Source organism: Pithys albifrons, chromosome 18 (genome assembly GCF_047495875.1).
Source record: "Pithys albifrons albifrons isolate INPA30051 chromosome 18, PitAlb_v1, whole genome shotgun sequence".
Classification (NCBI taxonomy): Eukaryota; Metazoa; Chordata; class Aves; order Passeriformes; family Thamnophilidae; genus Pithys; species Pithys albifrons.
In genome coordinates this window covers 4,389,946-4,408,518 of record NC_092475.1, presented here as the reverse complement: position 1 = coordinate 4,408,518, position 18,573 = coordinate 4,389,946, and the positions used below count along the sequence as shown (strand labels likewise).

At 39.4% G+C, this 18,573-nt stretch overlaps 1 protein-coding gene across 1 annotated transcript in view; it reads right to left on the bottom strand.

Annotated features, from left to right (window-relative positions):
• The window catches only part of TAF4 (TATA-box binding protein associated factor 4), a 36,435-nt gene that overhangs the window by 1,816 nt on the left and 16,046 nt on the right, over window positions 1-18,573 (bottom strand). The window contains exons 3-15 of the mRNA XM_071573036.1: window positions 13,530-13,696; window positions 12,677-12,796; window positions 10,930-11,049; window positions 10,162-10,284; window positions 9,412-9,501; window positions 8,083-8,337; window positions 7,755-7,899; window positions 7,122-7,236; window positions 6,322-6,491; window positions 5,693-5,823; window positions 4,946-5,071; window positions 3,492-3,548; window positions 3,291-3,410 (exon numbers count right to left, since the gene is read on the bottom strand). Of these exons, the coding sequence (XP_071429137.1) occupies window positions 3,291-3,410; window positions 3,492-3,548; window positions 4,946-5,071; window positions 5,693-5,823; window positions 6,322-6,491; window positions 7,122-7,236; window positions 7,755-7,899; window positions 8,083-8,337; window positions 9,412-9,501; window positions 10,162-10,284; window positions 10,930-11,049; window positions 12,677-12,796; window positions 13,530-13,696 (1,739 nt within the window). The remainder of the gene's footprint in view (window positions 1-3,290; window positions 3,411-3,491; window positions 3,549-4,945; window positions 5,072-5,692; window positions 5,824-6,321; window positions 6,492-7,121; window positions 7,237-7,754; window positions 7,900-8,082; window positions 8,338-9,411; window positions 9,502-10,161; window positions 10,285-10,929; window positions 11,050-12,676; window positions 12,797-13,529; window positions 13,697-18,573) is intronic.

Genomic DNA, 18,573 nt, shown 5'->3' with positions numbered 1-18,573 from the left:
GACAAAAAAAACCCTCGAAGCGCTGCTTATATTTCAGGAAGGCACTGGGGACAGGCAATCCCTACAACCAACCCAAACAGAAGGGACAGGATTCTTTACACCACCAGCATACAGGTTCCAAGCACAGCCCTGGAATTCTGGATGACCTGGGGAACAGTCCCATTCCCTGCACTGTGAGGCCTTGAATAATGTCTTAGGTCCCCCCAGTCTTCATGGTAGAAGTCATGACCTCTCCTTTTGGTGACAACAGCTGTAACCAAGCTCGGGACTATATTTAAAAGCAGCTTTCCTAGATATTCTGTAACCATCCCTGAATGCTTCTCCATCCTTCAGCACCACTCATCCCTCTGGTACACACTGGTATTTTCCTACACAAAGTGGCAACATAAACAAGTAGTGTATTATTATACTTGTCACTTAGAAAAATAAAGAGAAAAAAACAGAAGGACAAAAACTATTTGCTGTCTTTAGAGACACCCACATCATCCTTCACCTCCTCAGATGCACTCCGTGTAATGCACGTGAGGTATAAAGCAAGTCTGCTGGGGCCAACTCCAAGGCAATTCCACTTGCAGCAAACACAGTTCTGATAGGAAACGACTGATGCAACTCTGGGTGCGGAGCGGCAGGACAGGGATCAATCCCAGCACCGCCGCTCCCGCTGGGGCTGCAGCACCGGCAGCGACCCGCAGATGGCGCGCGCACACCAAAATCCAGGCTTTTCCCTCCGTTTTGGAGCCGGGAATCTTTTGGGGCAGGTTGTTTACACTTAAATAATGGATTCTTTTGAGAACAGGTTATAGTTCTGTGGTTCATATATGGATTCTCTTTTCCCTCCAATTTCATTTGCTGGAATAATTTTCTCTTTTCTTTTTTTTCTTAATGTAACTTTGACACCAGAAGGTCCGAACACAACTCACTAGTGAGCAAAGATTTATCTCACCAACAGTTTAGAGAACTTTAAAGAAACCTTTTCTTAACAAGAATACCCCAGACTTTAAAGAAAAACATGATTTATTGAAGTGCAAAAGTCATGTGAATAAACCACTGGGGCTCACACTAACACAGTCCTCTCTACAAGTGGAAATAATGGATTTAGGATCAGTGACCATTATCGCACTGGAAATGATCACTCTGGGACAGCAGAACACTCTGAGCAGAGCAGGTCCAGTGGCTTGACCACACTGCTAACAGTGAGGTCAGATTCTTGATTCTCAAGCAAGTTCCCTGTTGGCTCAGCAAAGAGCAAATCACCAAAATCCTGTAGTTAGAACTGCTTAAAGGCTGGATGTTCAAAGGGATGTTTTAAAGCATTTTCACAAATTAGGTGACTGTTTTCCATCACTGCATGGGAAATTAGAAGAGAGCACTGGATGCAAAGTAAGTTTTCTCAAATCCATACACATGATTACTGGACAATAGAAAGAATGGCTGGAAGGGGTTTATTTTTGGTTTTTAAATACTCTTTAGTAGAAACTCAAGCTTGATTTTATTCTGTAGATCATAAAACTTACAATGTAAAGGTAAAATTTCAGGAGTCTTTAAAAACTGTGCTATACTCCTAATAGGCATGGAATAGGTTAAGAAGCTTTTTGGTAACTTCCAGTAAAAACACGTGGACATAAAACTCTAAAACTGACAGCAACCCGTTTAGTTGAATTTGGAAACAAAACAGTGCAACTACTACTGAGAAGTGATTTTCCATGTAATTAAGATTCAGTATTCCTAGACATCAAAAGCTTGCTTTTACAAATCTGTGCCTAAGTAATGACAAACCTTATTTTCCACACCTCTTGTAACGTGCCTTAACCACAAACTGCACACAAATGGTGACAAGTGGAGCCCAATTTAAAAATGTCAAGTGACACAGCAGCAAAAGCACAGCTGTGAGTATCAGATCAAAGGCAGCTGGTTCTTAATTAAACAGACAAAAAGATTAGATTTCCAGGGAACCTGTAGTTAATTGGTTAACCAGTAAGTGATTAATCCAGGGTAACTAAATTAGTCAGATTTAGATGAAATGCAAACAAGTGTTCAGAGTAGATGTAAAATACATCCCATAACCTCAGTGACATTAACAGACCATTAAGGTGGCACAGCTGAGCGTGCAGGAGGAGGCAATGCCAACATTAACTCTGCATGAGGTACTTCAGCATATTCCTCTGAGGCAGCTTCATTTGTGTGCACATCTATCTTTGTAAAGTGCCCTATTCTGCAATTTTCATAATTTTAAACTACATTTATAAACCTTTAATACAGTTATTTGTCAACTTATATAAAAATAAGTCTTATTATCAGTAACAGACACTTCAGTACATTTCAAAACTTAAAATTACTTTAAAGATGCTCAAGAGGTTTGAATTCTTTATGAACAAAAATAACATTTTCTAGTATTCAGATTGTTCTCTAACATTTTATATCAAGTGCATGTAAATTATTGCTTCTAGAAATTCAGCATAAACCAAGGTGAACTCTTTGGAGGCTCTTCTACAGTATAAATCCTGTAGCACTGAAAATTCAGAATGCTCAAGAAATAACGAACAGGATTATTAAACTATTACTATCCTGTCACTTGCTATCAGAAAAAAAACTCCACAGGGAAAAATCATCAAATTATGAAGACAGCTTTTGGCCCAATAAATGACAATTTTCAAAAAGATTTTGTTCTCTTTAAACACTAGAGAAATCTCACATTGAATGTCTCGTGCAGAAAGTAATTTTATATAATTTTATGTTTATTCATTTGTGTAGAAATGCAGTAGATAGTTCTCTACCAGAATGTAAATTAATACTGAACAAATCACACACTGAGCCTTTTAACATTTAATATGCAGAGAAATATTTAAAAGGCCAGATTCAACAGTACAACATACAAAGGATATGCAAAACCATCATAATCAGATGGAACTGGTCAAACTGATCTGCTGTGGAGACACTAAAACTAAAGCAAATCTGCTGCTGAAGAAAAATTAGGCAAGTTCCTGTAACTTGAAGCTCCTGCTGTCAAACTTAGCTGTGATTCAATTCTAACCACCCCACCTACCTCAGCAGTGTTACTCTGCACTCTTAGATTGGCTACAATCACAAAAACATCTTCCCAACACTATGCAGAGACTTGTGAAAACTCAAATTTTATAGATGCTAAAAATTGATTCTGGCCTTGGAGTGAGCAAATCCAAGCACAAGATTCACTTGGGGTTCTCAGGAAGCCTCCACAAACTCGAGAAAAAGCTGTGAACAGAGAGATTTGCACAGAGGCAGCAAACCCAAAGGTGAGAGTGATACTTTACCTCTGCCCCTGATCCAGATCCTGGGGAGTCCACTTTCCTCTTCTTCCTGGGACCAATGGCAGCTAACGCAGTCAGGTTGGCGTCCCTCTGTCTCATCTGGGCGAGCTCCTGCTGCTGCATCTGCATTGGCCAGAACAAGTACAGCTTATTACTTTACTTTCAATTTCCAAAATAAAAGCTCATGTCAAAGTGAACACTCACCTCCTTGGCCTTCTGTTTTAACCTAAGCTGTTCTGGATCTTCTTGTCGAGATCGAGACTGTGTTGATAAAGGATGGATGGGCATAAAATGGTTGGAGGAAGAGAAAAAAAAATTCAGTTACAAGAGCAGTTAAAGATTTTAAGTTTTACATAGCATATGAAAGCTTTTCTTAAGCTTCAGCACGAAGTGGGGAATACCTACCACTCCCTGAGAGGGCAACAGGGGAAGGCAGTTTTTAGAAATTAAAAGGAGTTTCTCAATTCTTAGATTTTTTTGAAAAAGCATCTCCTTTTTCACTTTGTTAAAGACAGCAAAGGAATAGACAGGCATTTATACCTTAAGCAAAACCATCAGAAGAGACAAATTACACAGACCTGTGTACAGACACTTTGCATATGAAAAAAGGAATTAGACCTGTACTTTTTTGAAAAATTCCTTCCCTTGCTGTGTAACTATGCATTTAATCAGAACAGATCTTTCTACTACACCTACACACACAGGTCAGGCTCCTGTCTGAACAATCTGCAGCTGAGTGACCCACAGACCATTTACATCAGCAACTGCCCATTTCACTGGGCCCCTGCAATTCCTCGGATGTGTCATACGTTCAGAATCACATAATTGTTTAGTTTAGAAAAGACCTGTAAGAACATCAAGTCCAGCCATTTCCTCAGCACTGCCAAGCCCACCACTAAACTGTGTCCCTCAAGTGCCACATGTACATGTTTTTTAAATCCTGCAAGGATGGTGACTCAACCACTGCCCTGGGCAGCCTGTTCCAGGTCTTGACAACCATTTTAGTGATGAAATCCAACCCAAATCTTCCCTGACACAACTTGAGGCCATTTCCTCCTGTCCTATCAAATCCTGATTTCAGTTAATCCTACACTTTCTTTAGACCAACAGCAAAACAAGTTTGGATTTTGACATTATCAATTCATATCAGATCACAAAATCAACAGAAGCCTTAGGTTGCTTTGTGAATTATTTCTAGGGTGCTTTTATCTAATTATATTCATTCCTTATTCACTGAGTAAAACCACAAAGTTTAATGTTTACATTTGTGCTTACATCAACTGTTTCCTATTGTATTTCTCCAACTTGCAAAAATCTGAGTTCTCTTTCTAAAAGTCTCCAAAATACCTGTAGCCTCTCTATTACATTTAAGAATACCAAGCTATAAAATTCAACTTTTCCACAGTGCAAAATGCAAAACCTTAAGTTTTAAGGCCTACTTTAATTTGGGAACATGCAATGGGACTGGCAGAGAAGGTGTCTGATGTGCTTTACCATGAAAAGCAAAACTGAGCTCTAGTTAGGAACACATTCATCAAGTTCCACCTTTGAAGGTTACTCTTCCCCTTCATTGCAAGTGTTTTAGAATGAAAAGCAACTCTGGTGTTTTGATGTCAGAAATGACACTTTGCAACCACGTGTGAAATCCAAGCACTTGCCTTTGCTGCGCGCATTAAAATTTCCCTTTCTTGTTCATCTTTGCGCTGCTTTTCTATTTGATCAAGTTGTTCAAAGAACTTGAGCTGTGCCCGAACGTCACTTGCTTGTTCGTATCTTTCATCATCCTGAAAATACAGCAAATATGTTTCTCATTACTTCCTTAAAAACAAAGCTGTTAACTTGTACTGTACTGGGGAAGAACATACACTCTCAAAGCTCCAATCTTCACTGTGTCCTTTGCAGACAAACAGCAAGTGTATATTTACACCAGTCAAACCAGGCAGAACTCTTAAAAGCATTTTGTTCTTTTCCATGAATCATCAGATTTTGACTTCTAAACTAATATCATTACAGCTTTAACCTCTCAAACATATTTCACAGAGCTGTGTGGGGTTTTTTAAACACTGCTCAGGCATTTGCACCTATTAAGAACACACTTCTGTCAGGTAACAGTCTCTTGAGAATTCAGAGTAGTGCTTTTATCTGTCTATCTGACTGTACAATCACTCAGACTCTAAACATCTGACATAACAAATAGAGGGGGGGGCAGTTTCTCTGCATTTGTTTTAAAACCATTTTGTATATGCAAGTTGAAAAGTTCTAGTCACCCACGTGTATTAATATCTTAATGGCAGATGAATCAAAGAGAATAAACAACCACCTGAACTCCTGCATTACAGCCAGCATGACAGCCTGCTGAATATCTGCAATTTTGCCATTTTGTTTGTGCAATTAAATACAGTTACCTTGTAAGAAATATTCCTTTGCTGAGCAGTCTCTGATAACTTTTCCACGAGGTTTTGTAGTCTTTGCTGTGTAGCATGTGATACGTAGCTAACTACATCAGGATGGATTTCTGTTATTCCATGTTTTTTACCTACAGTCAGGACAGAAGTCAGTTGTAAATAAACATTTTACAGCACAGATAAACATGAGGCCATTCTCAGCCATGGGAATTTAAATGCCTTTTGCAAAATAATGCTTTCAGGTATTCCTCAGACAAGCATCAAAGGGAAAATGGGTACACACATGACAATTTACATTAGTTTAACCAAATTTACAATATAGTAGCAAATGCTGTATACTAAAGTATAACAATTCAAGACTGCTTTTTGTTTCCCTCTCAACTCTAAATTACTAAGTAAACATGGTAAGAGTGTTTCTGAGTTTATTTCATGGTTTATGTCACATTTGTATTTATGTCACATTTGTTACACTGTATCAATTCATAATCAGAATTTTAACCAGGTTGCATAGTTTTGATGTGGATGGCCATCACTTTAGAAGGCAACTCCATAGGTTTGCTATCCTTTGACACTCTTCTACTTTCAGTAGTGAAATCTGCTTTATTAATGTACAAGATATAACAACATACCTATTTCTAATATCCTTCTTTGTAAAGGTGCTGGGAAAAGGAAGGTTTCATCTTTACAGGACCTTGTTAATGTGCCCACCAGCTCAGAGTTTGTTGCCAATATCCGAGCACTTTCTTCTGATAAGTTGACTCCAGCCATTGATGCAACATCATTAATGTCATCATCATCCCTTCAAGAAAGGAAAACTTACTATAATTATAATATTTAGTGCCTCTCTGTGCACACTGCTACAACATCACAGCTGCATATAATGAATTCCAGAGTTCCTGAACAATTCCACAAAACCTGAACACTTTTATTTTTGCATTTTATTTGGTTTTGTTACATGATAAAATAAAACTAATTTGATTGTAAATGAGAAAGAACTGCTTTGATTTCAAAGAGCACTAATTTTGTGCTTCCTGTTTTATCAAGATCCATTCTCACGTAACGTTTCCACACCTTAAGAAACACGAGACCAGACAAATCACTACCACAAAACAGTAATAATCTGCCCTCATCACTAAGACAGGCTGTGCATCCAAATAACTTAAGTAGAGCTGAGAGAAGTGAAGGAATGAATTCCATTTGCTTGTCTAGGCAGGAATTGTTTATGAGGTTTAGTGCCAGCTAAATGCTAAAACCAGTCTGGCACAAATATGTCCAGTGTTGTTTGTTAAAGTCTTCAATGAAGAAGCAAACCTGCACCAAAAAATCCACCTCTGGGATACTGTGAGTTTCCACAGCTGGATTCAGCACCCAGGAAGGTCCCAGAGTTCAGCTGCCCAGGTAGCACAAGCACAAACACACAGTTCCTCACCTAAAAGAGCCTCCCCCAGGTTCTTTCAGTTTATTCTTCTGAGCAGCAGCTACTTGTGTCGAAACAGTGGTAATAGCTTTGTTTCCAGGTAATACTGCTGGTTTTACCACAGGTACTGCAAGAAGACAGACAGGATTTGTACTCCATCAGTGAGAGTTCAGATGTACAAGCCAGTCACAGGCAGTTATGGCAACAGATCTGGTATAAACACTTTACCCTCAAGAGTTTCTGAAAGCATTTCACCTAAAAAACAGGACCCTCCCACACAATTCCAGCACCCAAACAATTCTGCAGCTGTAAATGTTGCTCAGACAGATGCGTATGCCCAGCCACTATGGCACTACACATTGAACATTTTAGCAGTAGTACAAAAGCCATCACATAGCTCCAGGACATTTAAGAACTGACATTCACAGCATCACAGAATGGTTTGGGTTGGAAGGGACCTTAAAGATAATCTTGTTCCAGCCTCTCTGACACCTTCCACTAGACCAGGTTGGTCTCAGCCTCATTCAGTGTGGCCTTGCACACTTCCAGGGATGGGATGTCAACTTCTCCAGGCAAGCAGTTCCTAAACCACACTTCAGGTAATGCTCTCAAATGTGGCATTTACCAGGTATCTCACCCTCTTACCTGTCTGAAGTTGATTCAGTTGGATTTGAGGAGTCGTGAGCATAATACGACTGTGTGGCTGCCGCAATGCGACCATGGGTGTCTGTGTCAACGTTACTTGTGGGGGCCTTATCAATGCCCCTGCTTTTTGAGACTGTTGGATAACCTGCAAACATAAGGAAATAAAGAACTGTAAATAACCTGAGAACCAAGTGGGAAGAACAAACCCTAACAGCACTTCAACCAAGACAGATTTTAAATTACACTTTTTTTCTCAGGAGCTGTTTTCCCTGAAGAGCTCAAAGATCTTTGAGCTAAACCACTCTGAGCTGCACTTCAGCTCACGTACCAGTGGCGTGGTCTGGCCTTGTTTACTAACACCAACTTGTGTGGGCTGTGTGAGGCTGATGACAGGCTGCTGGAGGGTACTCGTGACAGTGGCAGTCGCCTTCCCTGCCGTGCGCTGGACCGAGGAGCTGAGCAGCACAGCCGCTGCCGACGGGATCGTGGCTATCGTCGCCTGCGTCGTCGGCTGTTGCTGCTGGCTTTGCTGAATGAAAGCTGCAGAGTCTGGTGTTAACTGTCTCAAGGCAGGTAAACTCCTCTGAAAAGAAGGAAGGAAAGAATTTTGTTGAGTTTTTTAATCCTCACACAAAAAGATGTTAATGGGAGAAAAGCATCGCGTTTCATTTCGGTGCATTGGATCGGCCTGTGCGCACCTGAGAAAAGGTGAGAGGTGAGCTCACAGAAATAAATGTCAGGCTGCTCACATTTAGTCAGCAGGACAGAGGAACCTTTTGGATATCAAGGGCATCTTGGTTATGCAGCCTACCTGGAACCCTTGCTATGTACTTAACAACCCAAGCCCGTGCTGCCCTCCTTGACTGTGCTCCTACACACATTCCCAGCTACATGTGAAGACATACTGGAACACCAGGGAAGATTTCAGAATAGCTCAGAGACCACAGTGTTTTACTGGATTCTTAAATTAGTTGTTTTCTTATGGCAACAATTTTTATCCTCAGAAACAGCTCAAGGTTGAACAGCATTTAAGAACCCAGAAACACCAACACACACCTACAACTATATCCCTTAATCATACATTAGTCAAGAAGTTACACTCTTACTATTCAATGCTGTTGTTCCATCAGATGGTAAAAATTTTGGAATAAACACTATTTTAAAATGTGTCCAATTACTACAAAATTTAAGACAAATGTGATTTATTATTGAGAGGTGACAAAATTCCCTGCTTATCCATACAAACAGGTGTACAGCACAGGCAAAGGACTTGCCCAGAACGTACAGTTTTCTGTCTCATTCAATCCCTTGTTTTCTTTCCAGGACTAAAAAGAGAATAATAAATCAATTCATAGGTTTGCTGGTATCCATGATAGAAAGAAAACATTTCAGATTTCTCAAAAGAGCTACAATGTGACACTGTGGTAGAAATAACATTACTTAGGAGTAGTGATGTAATTAATACTGTGCCAAGGGATCACACTAACGAACTCTTGGAATACAGATGCAAAACTATTTTATAAGGGAGCAAGAACCTAACCAAGCACCATTTAAAACTTCCATTTACATCATTTGGGAATTCCACCTACACTGGTAAAAGATGTACTTGTGTTGATGATATACAGGAAATAAAGAAAGAGCAGTGAACACAAGTTACCTTCAGGAAAGGCACAAGGTACGGTTGAGGTGAAGAATTAAGTTCTCTGTACAGCCTACTGGTAAAATCTTCTGGTTCAATTTTTCCATCCTTTAAAACAGAAAATCCAAATGAATAATCTTGTAGAAATTAACCTTTACAGACATTCAATTAAAAAAAAATAAATGTAACAATTTATTGAAGTGGCTTTATCATCCCTCACTATTTTTGGCTACAAAGAGCTTTATGGTAGCAACTAAATTTACTATAAATTTCAACTAGTAAGACCTACAGACTCTGGTTATCACATGAGATCTGGAATATGCAACTCTACCTTAACTTAAAGGTTGCTAACAACTAGGCCAAGCAATACTAGTACTCATTCTATAAGTATTGATCATGACAAGGGATTTACATTTGAATCATAAAACATTACCTTTTTTTTTCTAAAAATATGAGATTTCGTATACTCAGCTATTGCACTGGCTGTAGTGCTTGTCTCAAGTACATAATAAATCTTTTTACTCACCATTTTATCAAAATACAGAATTTAAAGAGCCACTATTTACATTACAGTTCAATTTAACTCATGTTCTCATGCCTGAATATAAGCAGTAATGTTTCATTCACAAACTTAATGGAAAATTTATGAATCTATTTTAATTCAGAAGAAGCAAAGTTGATTTATCTCAGATTTTATAAACACCCTCCACTGAAATAAAATAACCCCCTCAGTTTTGAGTCTGAATTTGCCCAGGAATTTTCTCTTACCAGCAGGTTCTGTACTAATTCTTTCACGTTGGCCGCAGTCTCTGAAGACTGTTTTCCAGATGATGCCAGTTTTATTAATGTGGACAGAAAGTTTTTGCATTTCTTCACATTTTCCATAGTTTCCTTAGAAGGAAAAGTTAAAGGGAAACAGTCAGAGAAGGGAAGATCAACTCTTTAATACAGGGCCATATACTTTGAGAAATAAAGTTCATAACTGCAGAGTATTATTTATAGAATTACATTCCTCAATGTTTAAGACATAATAAATGATGATTCTGCTTCACATATATGTATGCATTGTACATTTTTGCTATCAAAACTTAAGAAAGTATGATTCTTCATGAAGTTAGGAAACACCAAGGATTTTAATAGTGGCACATGGTGTATGAGAAAATAAGTGTTTTGGCAGGACAACAAATAGCAAAGCTCTTCTTTCACAGTGCACAGTGCCTGGATTCTCCCTGTTCTGCAGTCCTGGAAAGAGACAGCTTGAATGAATCAGTGCCAACTTTGTATCCCTTGTCATGCTGATTCTACACAGTAGTGAACAATTCACTGTTCAATAAAATACCTGTTTTAAAAAATAAGTGCTTTAAAACCGTTAGAGAAACAAAAATTAATACTTTGGCATCTGTCAAAATTCAAGTGACCTGTAACCACACCTTGTGAATTTTGTGGTTTTACTGAAAGTTCACCTTTGCAAGACCAACAGCCCACAGAATTCCTGTCCATGAACAAGAGGAGATGTTAAATTTATCAGTCTCTTACTGTGGCAGCAGTGGAGGTGGCCGTTGTCCCTTGCACCGTTCTCTGAGCAGTTCCAGTTTGTACAGCTGTTGCTGTCCCCAACGTGGTTGTTTGTGCAGTACCACCCAGAACAATCTGAGGCTGCAGAGAATATAAATACGATATTATTTTACTTCAAACGTATCAAAACTTTGTTTTCCTGAGCCATCAAACAGAAAATGAGCCCCGGGATAGGACACCTTTCACAGCTGCTATAAATAAGTTACTGTGTGATCTGTTGCAGTGGACGGAAACAGCCACCAGATGGCACTAAACACTGTCAAAACGGGAATCCCAAAAGCTGAAAAATTGCGCGTTTTTTGGTCACTGAATAAAATACCATAAATATATCTTCAGTCTCTGAGGTTGAAAAACACAACTAAAACGACTGCTGAATTCCTGTGAATGCAACAGCTTTTCCTGCCTGTTTCCCAAAGGTCGCAATTTCTAAAACGGCACAATGACACAAAAGCTCAGGTCTCATCAAGGTCTTTGATACAAACAATGGGATAAAACATTTTTCTAGTTTTGTAGACAAATCGGTAATTTAAAGGAGGAATATTCCCTCTAAAGAATCACCACTGTAAACAAGAACTTCTCACGTACACAGCTCATTCATGGCCTTCCTACACAGTCTAATTATTAACAACAACCCTGGGACAGCAATTACTATCAAGTTACAGCTGACACTCAGAATTTTAACAGATCATTTGTAAACTTGTTCTTTATATAAAGGGCTTTATATAAAAGAGGCTCCAGTGCTGCCAAAGCTAACTTTCACTGGTATTTTGGGAGAAAGTAAAGGAGACAAGGGTTTCATTTGTCTCTTTTTTTTTTTTAAATCAGGACAAATGAAGTCCATGGTGTGATTATTACAGCACAAAATATGCAGATGAAATGATTCTTACTTTTTTTTTTGTCCAGAATAACAGCAGTGCAAATTAAGGAGACTCAGTCAGGTAAATTAACCCTTAGATCTGGAAAGACCACTGGCATAGGCAAAGGCTCTCTGAGGGGAGAAAGGTTAACTGGATGCACAGCAAACCTGCATGTTTTAAATTAAAACTCTCTAATCCTGTCTACTCAAAGGCTGAAGAAAGCACAACGAGGCAGATCAGGCGACAGCAATCAAATTGTATCAGTGCTGATTGGAAGCCACGTGGAGAATTTCACACTCTTGCACTGTTTTTCAAACTCACACCATCACCTCTCAAAAAAAAATTGCCAAGCAAGCCCGTGACTCGTAAAGGCCAGGCTAAGAGGAGTCAGCAGGACTGGCACCACAGCCTGTCCTTCAGTGATCGGCCTCCAGGAGGACACAGACCAAAGCAGAGACCAGTGTGAGGGAGCAGGCTGGGGAAGAGAAGGCTGCCAGTGCAGTTGTCTTTGCAATTGCAAATTGTGCTGCAGATCCATCACAGGAATAACACCACAGCTCCAAATCCAAAGGGAATTCTTGTCACTTTCTTGAGGCAGAAAACATAAAGGTATTTCATGTTTGTCAGCTCTGTGGTTATACAAACTACTAACAGAATTAAATAGACACACATACAGGTATGACATGAAATAGTAAGGATATATAAAATTTTATCTCTACATCCAAAATACACACTGAGACCTGCAAATGTTTTAGAAAGGATAATCCAGAAGGTATTTCTTCTCTTCACTTAGCAACTGCATTTCCTGTCTGTCTGGCATCTCATTTACACACTACTTTGCACAGACTCACTTGCACAACCGGGGGCCGCTGTAACGTTGTCGTGGGTTGCACTGTTGTTTGAGCCTGAGACACTTGCTTGATAATCGTAGTTGGTGTCACCTGTCGTGCAATAATGGGCGTTCCTGGAGCCTGGGGAAGAGGGAAAAAAACAAACACATCAGTGCCTGTAGTTAAATATCCTCTGCCTTATCTAGTATTTTGTCTCTGGAGAGTTAACATTGCTACAGATACCAAAGAGTGCATCTAAACCACTATAAAACTGAGAAGGATTTTCAGACTTGAATTTAATGCAACTGTCAAAATCTCAGTGTACGTATACCCATACCCACTTTTTTCTTTTAGTCTTACATTTTCCCTGGGGAAGACAGTCATACACATTAATCATATGTGGTCTTCTCTGTATCAAAGTTTTAAACTTAATGAGATTCAGAGAGGTAAAAATATTTTTGATGAGTAAGAGCCAAACTGTAACAGAATTAGGAACAAAATGCAATACGTAGGCCATGTGGAAAGAAGATTTAGAATAGACATTAGGAAAAATTCTTTACTGTAGGGGTGGTGAGGCCCTGGCACAGATTGCCCAGAGAGGTGTGGACTCTCCATCCCTGGAAGAGTTCAAGGCCAGGCTGGACAGGGCTTGGAGCAGCCTGGGATAGTGGGAGGTGTCCCTGCCCGTAGCAGGTGGGTTGGAACAAGATGAGCTTTAAGGTCCCTTCCAACACAAACCATTCTATGAACCTGTGAAAAGCCTGTATAGTCCCAGTTAGACCTATGGTTTCTTCAGTCACTAGCACCATACCTTACTTTCAGGTGTTTTCTTCACAGGAGGAAATAAATCTTAGAGTTTTTACAAATCACTGACCTGCACTGTCGATATCTGCACTGGGGGTGCACTGGTCGGTGTGGCAGGACGAGGAGTCAGAGTGTTCTGAGGCTGAGACTGGGCATGTGCCTGTGCCTGCATCTGTGCCAGGGCTTGTTGGGGGATCATCAGCAACTGCCCATTCTCACTGCGCACAAGGACCATGCCTGGAAAACACACACTGGTCAGGAAACACACATCCTTTCCAAACAGGAATGAAAATCTTTTTCTGTTGTTTTTTTTTTTTATCCAAGTTAGATACATATGGAATTAATGTACTGCTGAAGGGCTACACAACTAACAAAAGAGGTTTAGAATAAAATCAAAATATCCAACTGCACTATGATATTTTTTGTAAAATAGCTTCATTTCAGAAATTATCTAAATGCTCAGTATATTGTACATCAGAACACAGCGAGTTGTTACCCCTCAAAAACATTCCATGTGACTCAAAATTAAAATTAACAATCATGTAAAAATCCTACCTGCTCTTTACTAAGAAATTTGTTTTATGAAACTCCACAAATAAAAGAAAATCTGTTAGGCAAGATTGCTGTGAAGAGGGAAAGAAAAATAATCAAACATAAGCCTCACCATCAACAGGAAACACAATTGTCTAAGTTCTAAATTAAATTCCCATAACCAATTTAGTAATGAAAGTGGCTATAAAATCATAATCTCTCTCATGTGCATCAGCAACTGGCTGTGTTGTGCCATGTTACACCCCAAAAGAAAAATAAAACAGAGAGGGAAACCAGGCTCAGTCACTCAGGTCAATGAGTGGGCAGCTGTGGGGAACCAGCCTTTAACAGGCACATTTTCAGAGGACACTCTTCCCTGAAGGCACAAACAGGATCTGGACAACAAGAACTGTTTTCCAGGATCTCCTTCATTCTGCTTGTGTCAGTCAGTCCACGAGAGCCTCAGGACCTCAACAGCTCTGAAAAAGCCACCTAAGGAAACAAACTGGGCACTCAAATCAGTTGGCTTTTCTGAGCAACCACAGGAGGAACCTTCACCATGAAAATCAAGAGGCACTACTGAAATCAGGAAGTTTTTCTCAAGTGGTGTTCAGTGAATCAAAAGCCCATACACGCTCCCCAACAGTATCTGGAGATCTGGTCCAGAGCATCTCAGAGCACGACCACTTCAAAAGAAACAAGCTCTTATTTGCTTTGCTGTTCCAATGAAGTGCCAAAATGTTTACAGACAACACCTAAAACAGTTTTCTTGGACTGTTTGGAAGTTAAGCTGCAAAAATCCGTACACTTATTTCTACAAAACTCAGTTCAAAAGAAAAGTCTTAGTTGATTGCCTCTAATTTTCTCCATACATTCTCTAAATTAACCCTCTTTTAATGAAAAGTCATACAGAGACATTAAACTGATTTATGTCCAAAAAGTGATTTGGCATTGCAACTTATTTAAAAGTGGGACCCACAATGTGCTATTGACAACAAGAGTTAGACCTAGAAACAAATATTCTCAAACTGTTTTTCTGTAGGAAAGGAAGATGGGCAGAAACCTATTTATAATTTTGCAGACTGTAGAAATAAATACTCTTTGTTTAGCTGTCAAGTCCAAAAAACTATTTTTCAAGCCACTCCAAACAGTAAGGTCTTTTCTCCTGTAACTTATGTAGGGACATGTATTTCCCTTAAAACAGCAAGGGCACACACCCCACCACAGCTTATGAGAGACTTAAAAACACAGAGCTTGATCTTGTCATTAGAACCATCTCTACTTTCTCTCCATCAGCCTCACACTACTCAAACTGACAAAAAACAGAGAGATTTAGTATTTTAAAGATTAGAGAGTGACCTACTACTACATGAAGTTCATTTCTGCACAAACAGAACCTGCCATCCTCTTCCCATGTTCAAACATAAAACCTTGGGAATGAACTCACATTGCCCATTTTTGTCATTCCTCATAATAATCAGCTAAATGTGGACTCAGCAGAAATCTTCAGTATGATTATAACTGAAAAATCAGTTATAATACAGTGCAATCTTATTAGAGGAGCTATTGTCAAGTCAACATCAAATATTAAGGCTTGTTGAGTACCATTTATTTTCCAGCAACTGGAAAGGCCCAATGCAACCACCTGTGTTGTGCTTTCAGGAGTCCCTCAGGGTCATTATACTGACATCCCATAGAAAACACTTTTTTCTTAAAACTCACCATTTTTGGGGTTCCCCAGGATATTCTAAGGTTAAAATACAATCCAAGTTCTTTACAGTTACATATTTTTTCCTTGCAGAAGGAACATAAGAGACCTGAACCGTAGTTTGGGAAGGGAGGGTTGTTTTTCAAACTTCTCTCCCAGTGCAAATGTGACTAAAATTATTTGAAAGCATCAAGTCAAAGCACCTCACCTGCAGATGAGAAACTTTTATAGCATCAGAGCTCTGTGATACCTGTTCCAGTCTCCAGCCCAACACACACCTCAGGCTCAGGGTCTGCACCACACAAACGTCCTGCAACAGCACAACCACCTCTTGGCACAGCAGTCCTGTCAATTTACTGGTTTTCTCCCCAAAATATGAATGAAAGGGGGAAAATAATGACAAAATGAAGGTTGAATACCCTTGAATGTCTGAACAATGAAATATTCTCCCTGAGCTACATGCAAAATTAGAACATGCCTACACATTAACAGAGCACAACTGCTCAAACAGACAGCTGAAAAGCACAGTAACGTGAGCTTTAGAAAACATATCAAGAAAGTTCAATTTCTGGCAGCAGACAGATAAAACAATCATTTGTAATGCAAACCCTGACTTTAAGCACCCTGCTAGATGTCTAACTATGGAAGTTTTGAAGCCTTTATAACAAAGTAACTCAGACAAAGCTACATTGCAATAGTTCTTTCGCACCCAATCAAGTTTGATACATAGTTTTCAATTTACTGAGTGTCCACCTCTGTTAAATTCCTGTTATATTGGGCTATATACAAACATAAAGCCAATTACAAACATCCTACTAGTTTTGCCTAAACTTTAATCTTGGTATGATGACATGAGACGTTTTATCATCTTGAAATGCCATCTTGTTGGTGTTGGGTGGTTTCAGAAGAGGTGGAACAATTCAAATTGAGATGAACTTGGTTACTGGAATTCTGGGCAGAAATTCAGCAGTACCACAGTGTGCAGGCAGCTGAGTTTGGACTGAACACACAACACCCCTCAAGCCTTGTTGGGAACTCTTTAAAAAGGGAGGTGGAGCTGCTCTCTCAGCTTCTCTCCACTCAGCCCAAATACAGACTCTTTTCCAACCTAATTGGCTAAAAAAGGAACTCTCTAACCCAAAACTATACCCAGGCTGGCACTAAGTGGATTTTCAGTGAAGTTCAGAAGGCTCATTGGCACTAACTCGATTAAGAATTAAGAAGAAAGTCCCATTTACCTCCTGCTTCTAAACAAAGTCAATGTAGGACTGGAACAGCCCCCTCTCTCCATTCACTCATGAATCTCAGTTGATCATTTGTAGCAACAAAAAGAGGAAGGTCTGACAGCCACACGTGTAGAGAAACCAACCTCTTTCTCCTACGTCCCCAAACTTCTATTTTAAATATTTAAATATGGGTAAATATAATAACCTCAGACTCCAATGCATAAGGCTGGAAATGCTGATTGAACCAACTGACTCCCAGACAGATGTTGCAGATGGCCAGAATTTTATAAGGAATTTCACTGTTTCAATAAAATTCAGCAGCATATTTAAAGTAGGATGAAAAAGGAGGAAAAACATTTTTCTGTTTCAAGTTTATCATCCAGGTTTTTGCTTCACAAATGGATAAATCATTATTTAAGCTCAAAGAGCTAATAAAGATCATTGGAAATGTTCAATTATAAAAAGGTGACAATAAAACTTGTTCATTTAAAATATCTGCCTTCGTTTTCCTAGAAAGTCTGATCACATGTGCTCTAAAATCATATTCAATATTAAAAATGCAAATATTCAAAGTCTCTCATTAAAAAACTAATTAAAATTAAAATGAATTACCATTTTTGTTAGAGGCTTAAGAGAATCCTGAAAGAGGCTCATATTTTAGTTTGAATTAAACAATTCCTCATGGCTCCAAATGGAGGATTGACAAAACTGAATTGGGTTGCTCCTTATGCCAGAGGGACTTGTGCTCCTGACCAGTACAATGGTCCTCTCACGTGCTTGTTGTGGAGACCTTCCCAGATCTCTCCTGTTTTCCAGAGTGCTTGGAATGGAAAATATCCTGATTATATGATGTAGTTGGATGATTCTAGTGTGTTGTCTTTGCCTCTTCCTTATTTGTATCCACATTTGCTATTGGCATTTCCATTTACAAAGTGCTTTGGGATTTTTTTTTCTTTGTTGGTGTTTGGGGTTTTTTTAAATTAATAAAACTTGTGAAATCATGCACTGGAATCAAAAGGGAAGAACTCTGGCCATGGGATATGTCAGAAAAACACAAAACAGGCTTTTTTGTAACACCTCACTCTTCCTTCTTTCTTTGAAACATGGCTTGGCTTAGCAAGGACTAAATTAAAAAAAAAAATAACAAAATAATAAAGAAGACTAATAAAATATTTTGTGGCCTTTGCAGACCACTCTGATTATCTGTGCAATTCCCAACACATACAACTTTCTTGCTAGAGAACCTCTATATCCAAAAAACCCTGAAAACAACCAACCAACCACGTAAGTTTCCTGGTTTATTACCAGTTTTTGCTGGTAAACCTTGAATAATAACATTTACAGAAGCTGGACTTCCCAATGAGAGATAAGACTTGCTGCAGACACAGCAGGCACCTTCAGATGAGTGTTGTGAGGAAAGCCCCAGCCCAGCAGACCGTCCCCTCTCACACCACACCCAGCAGGAGGCCACTCAACAGCAGCATATCCAGGTGTGACCTCTCAGGAGAAATGCTTTGGATCTCAGACACTCCATCCACACACAGGTGACACTCTGAGGGACCTTCATCCACACTTGGCAGGCACCCAGCAAAAGGACCACGAAAAGTAGTGCCCATGTTTTTCACACCAGTGTGCAAGGACAAAACTCC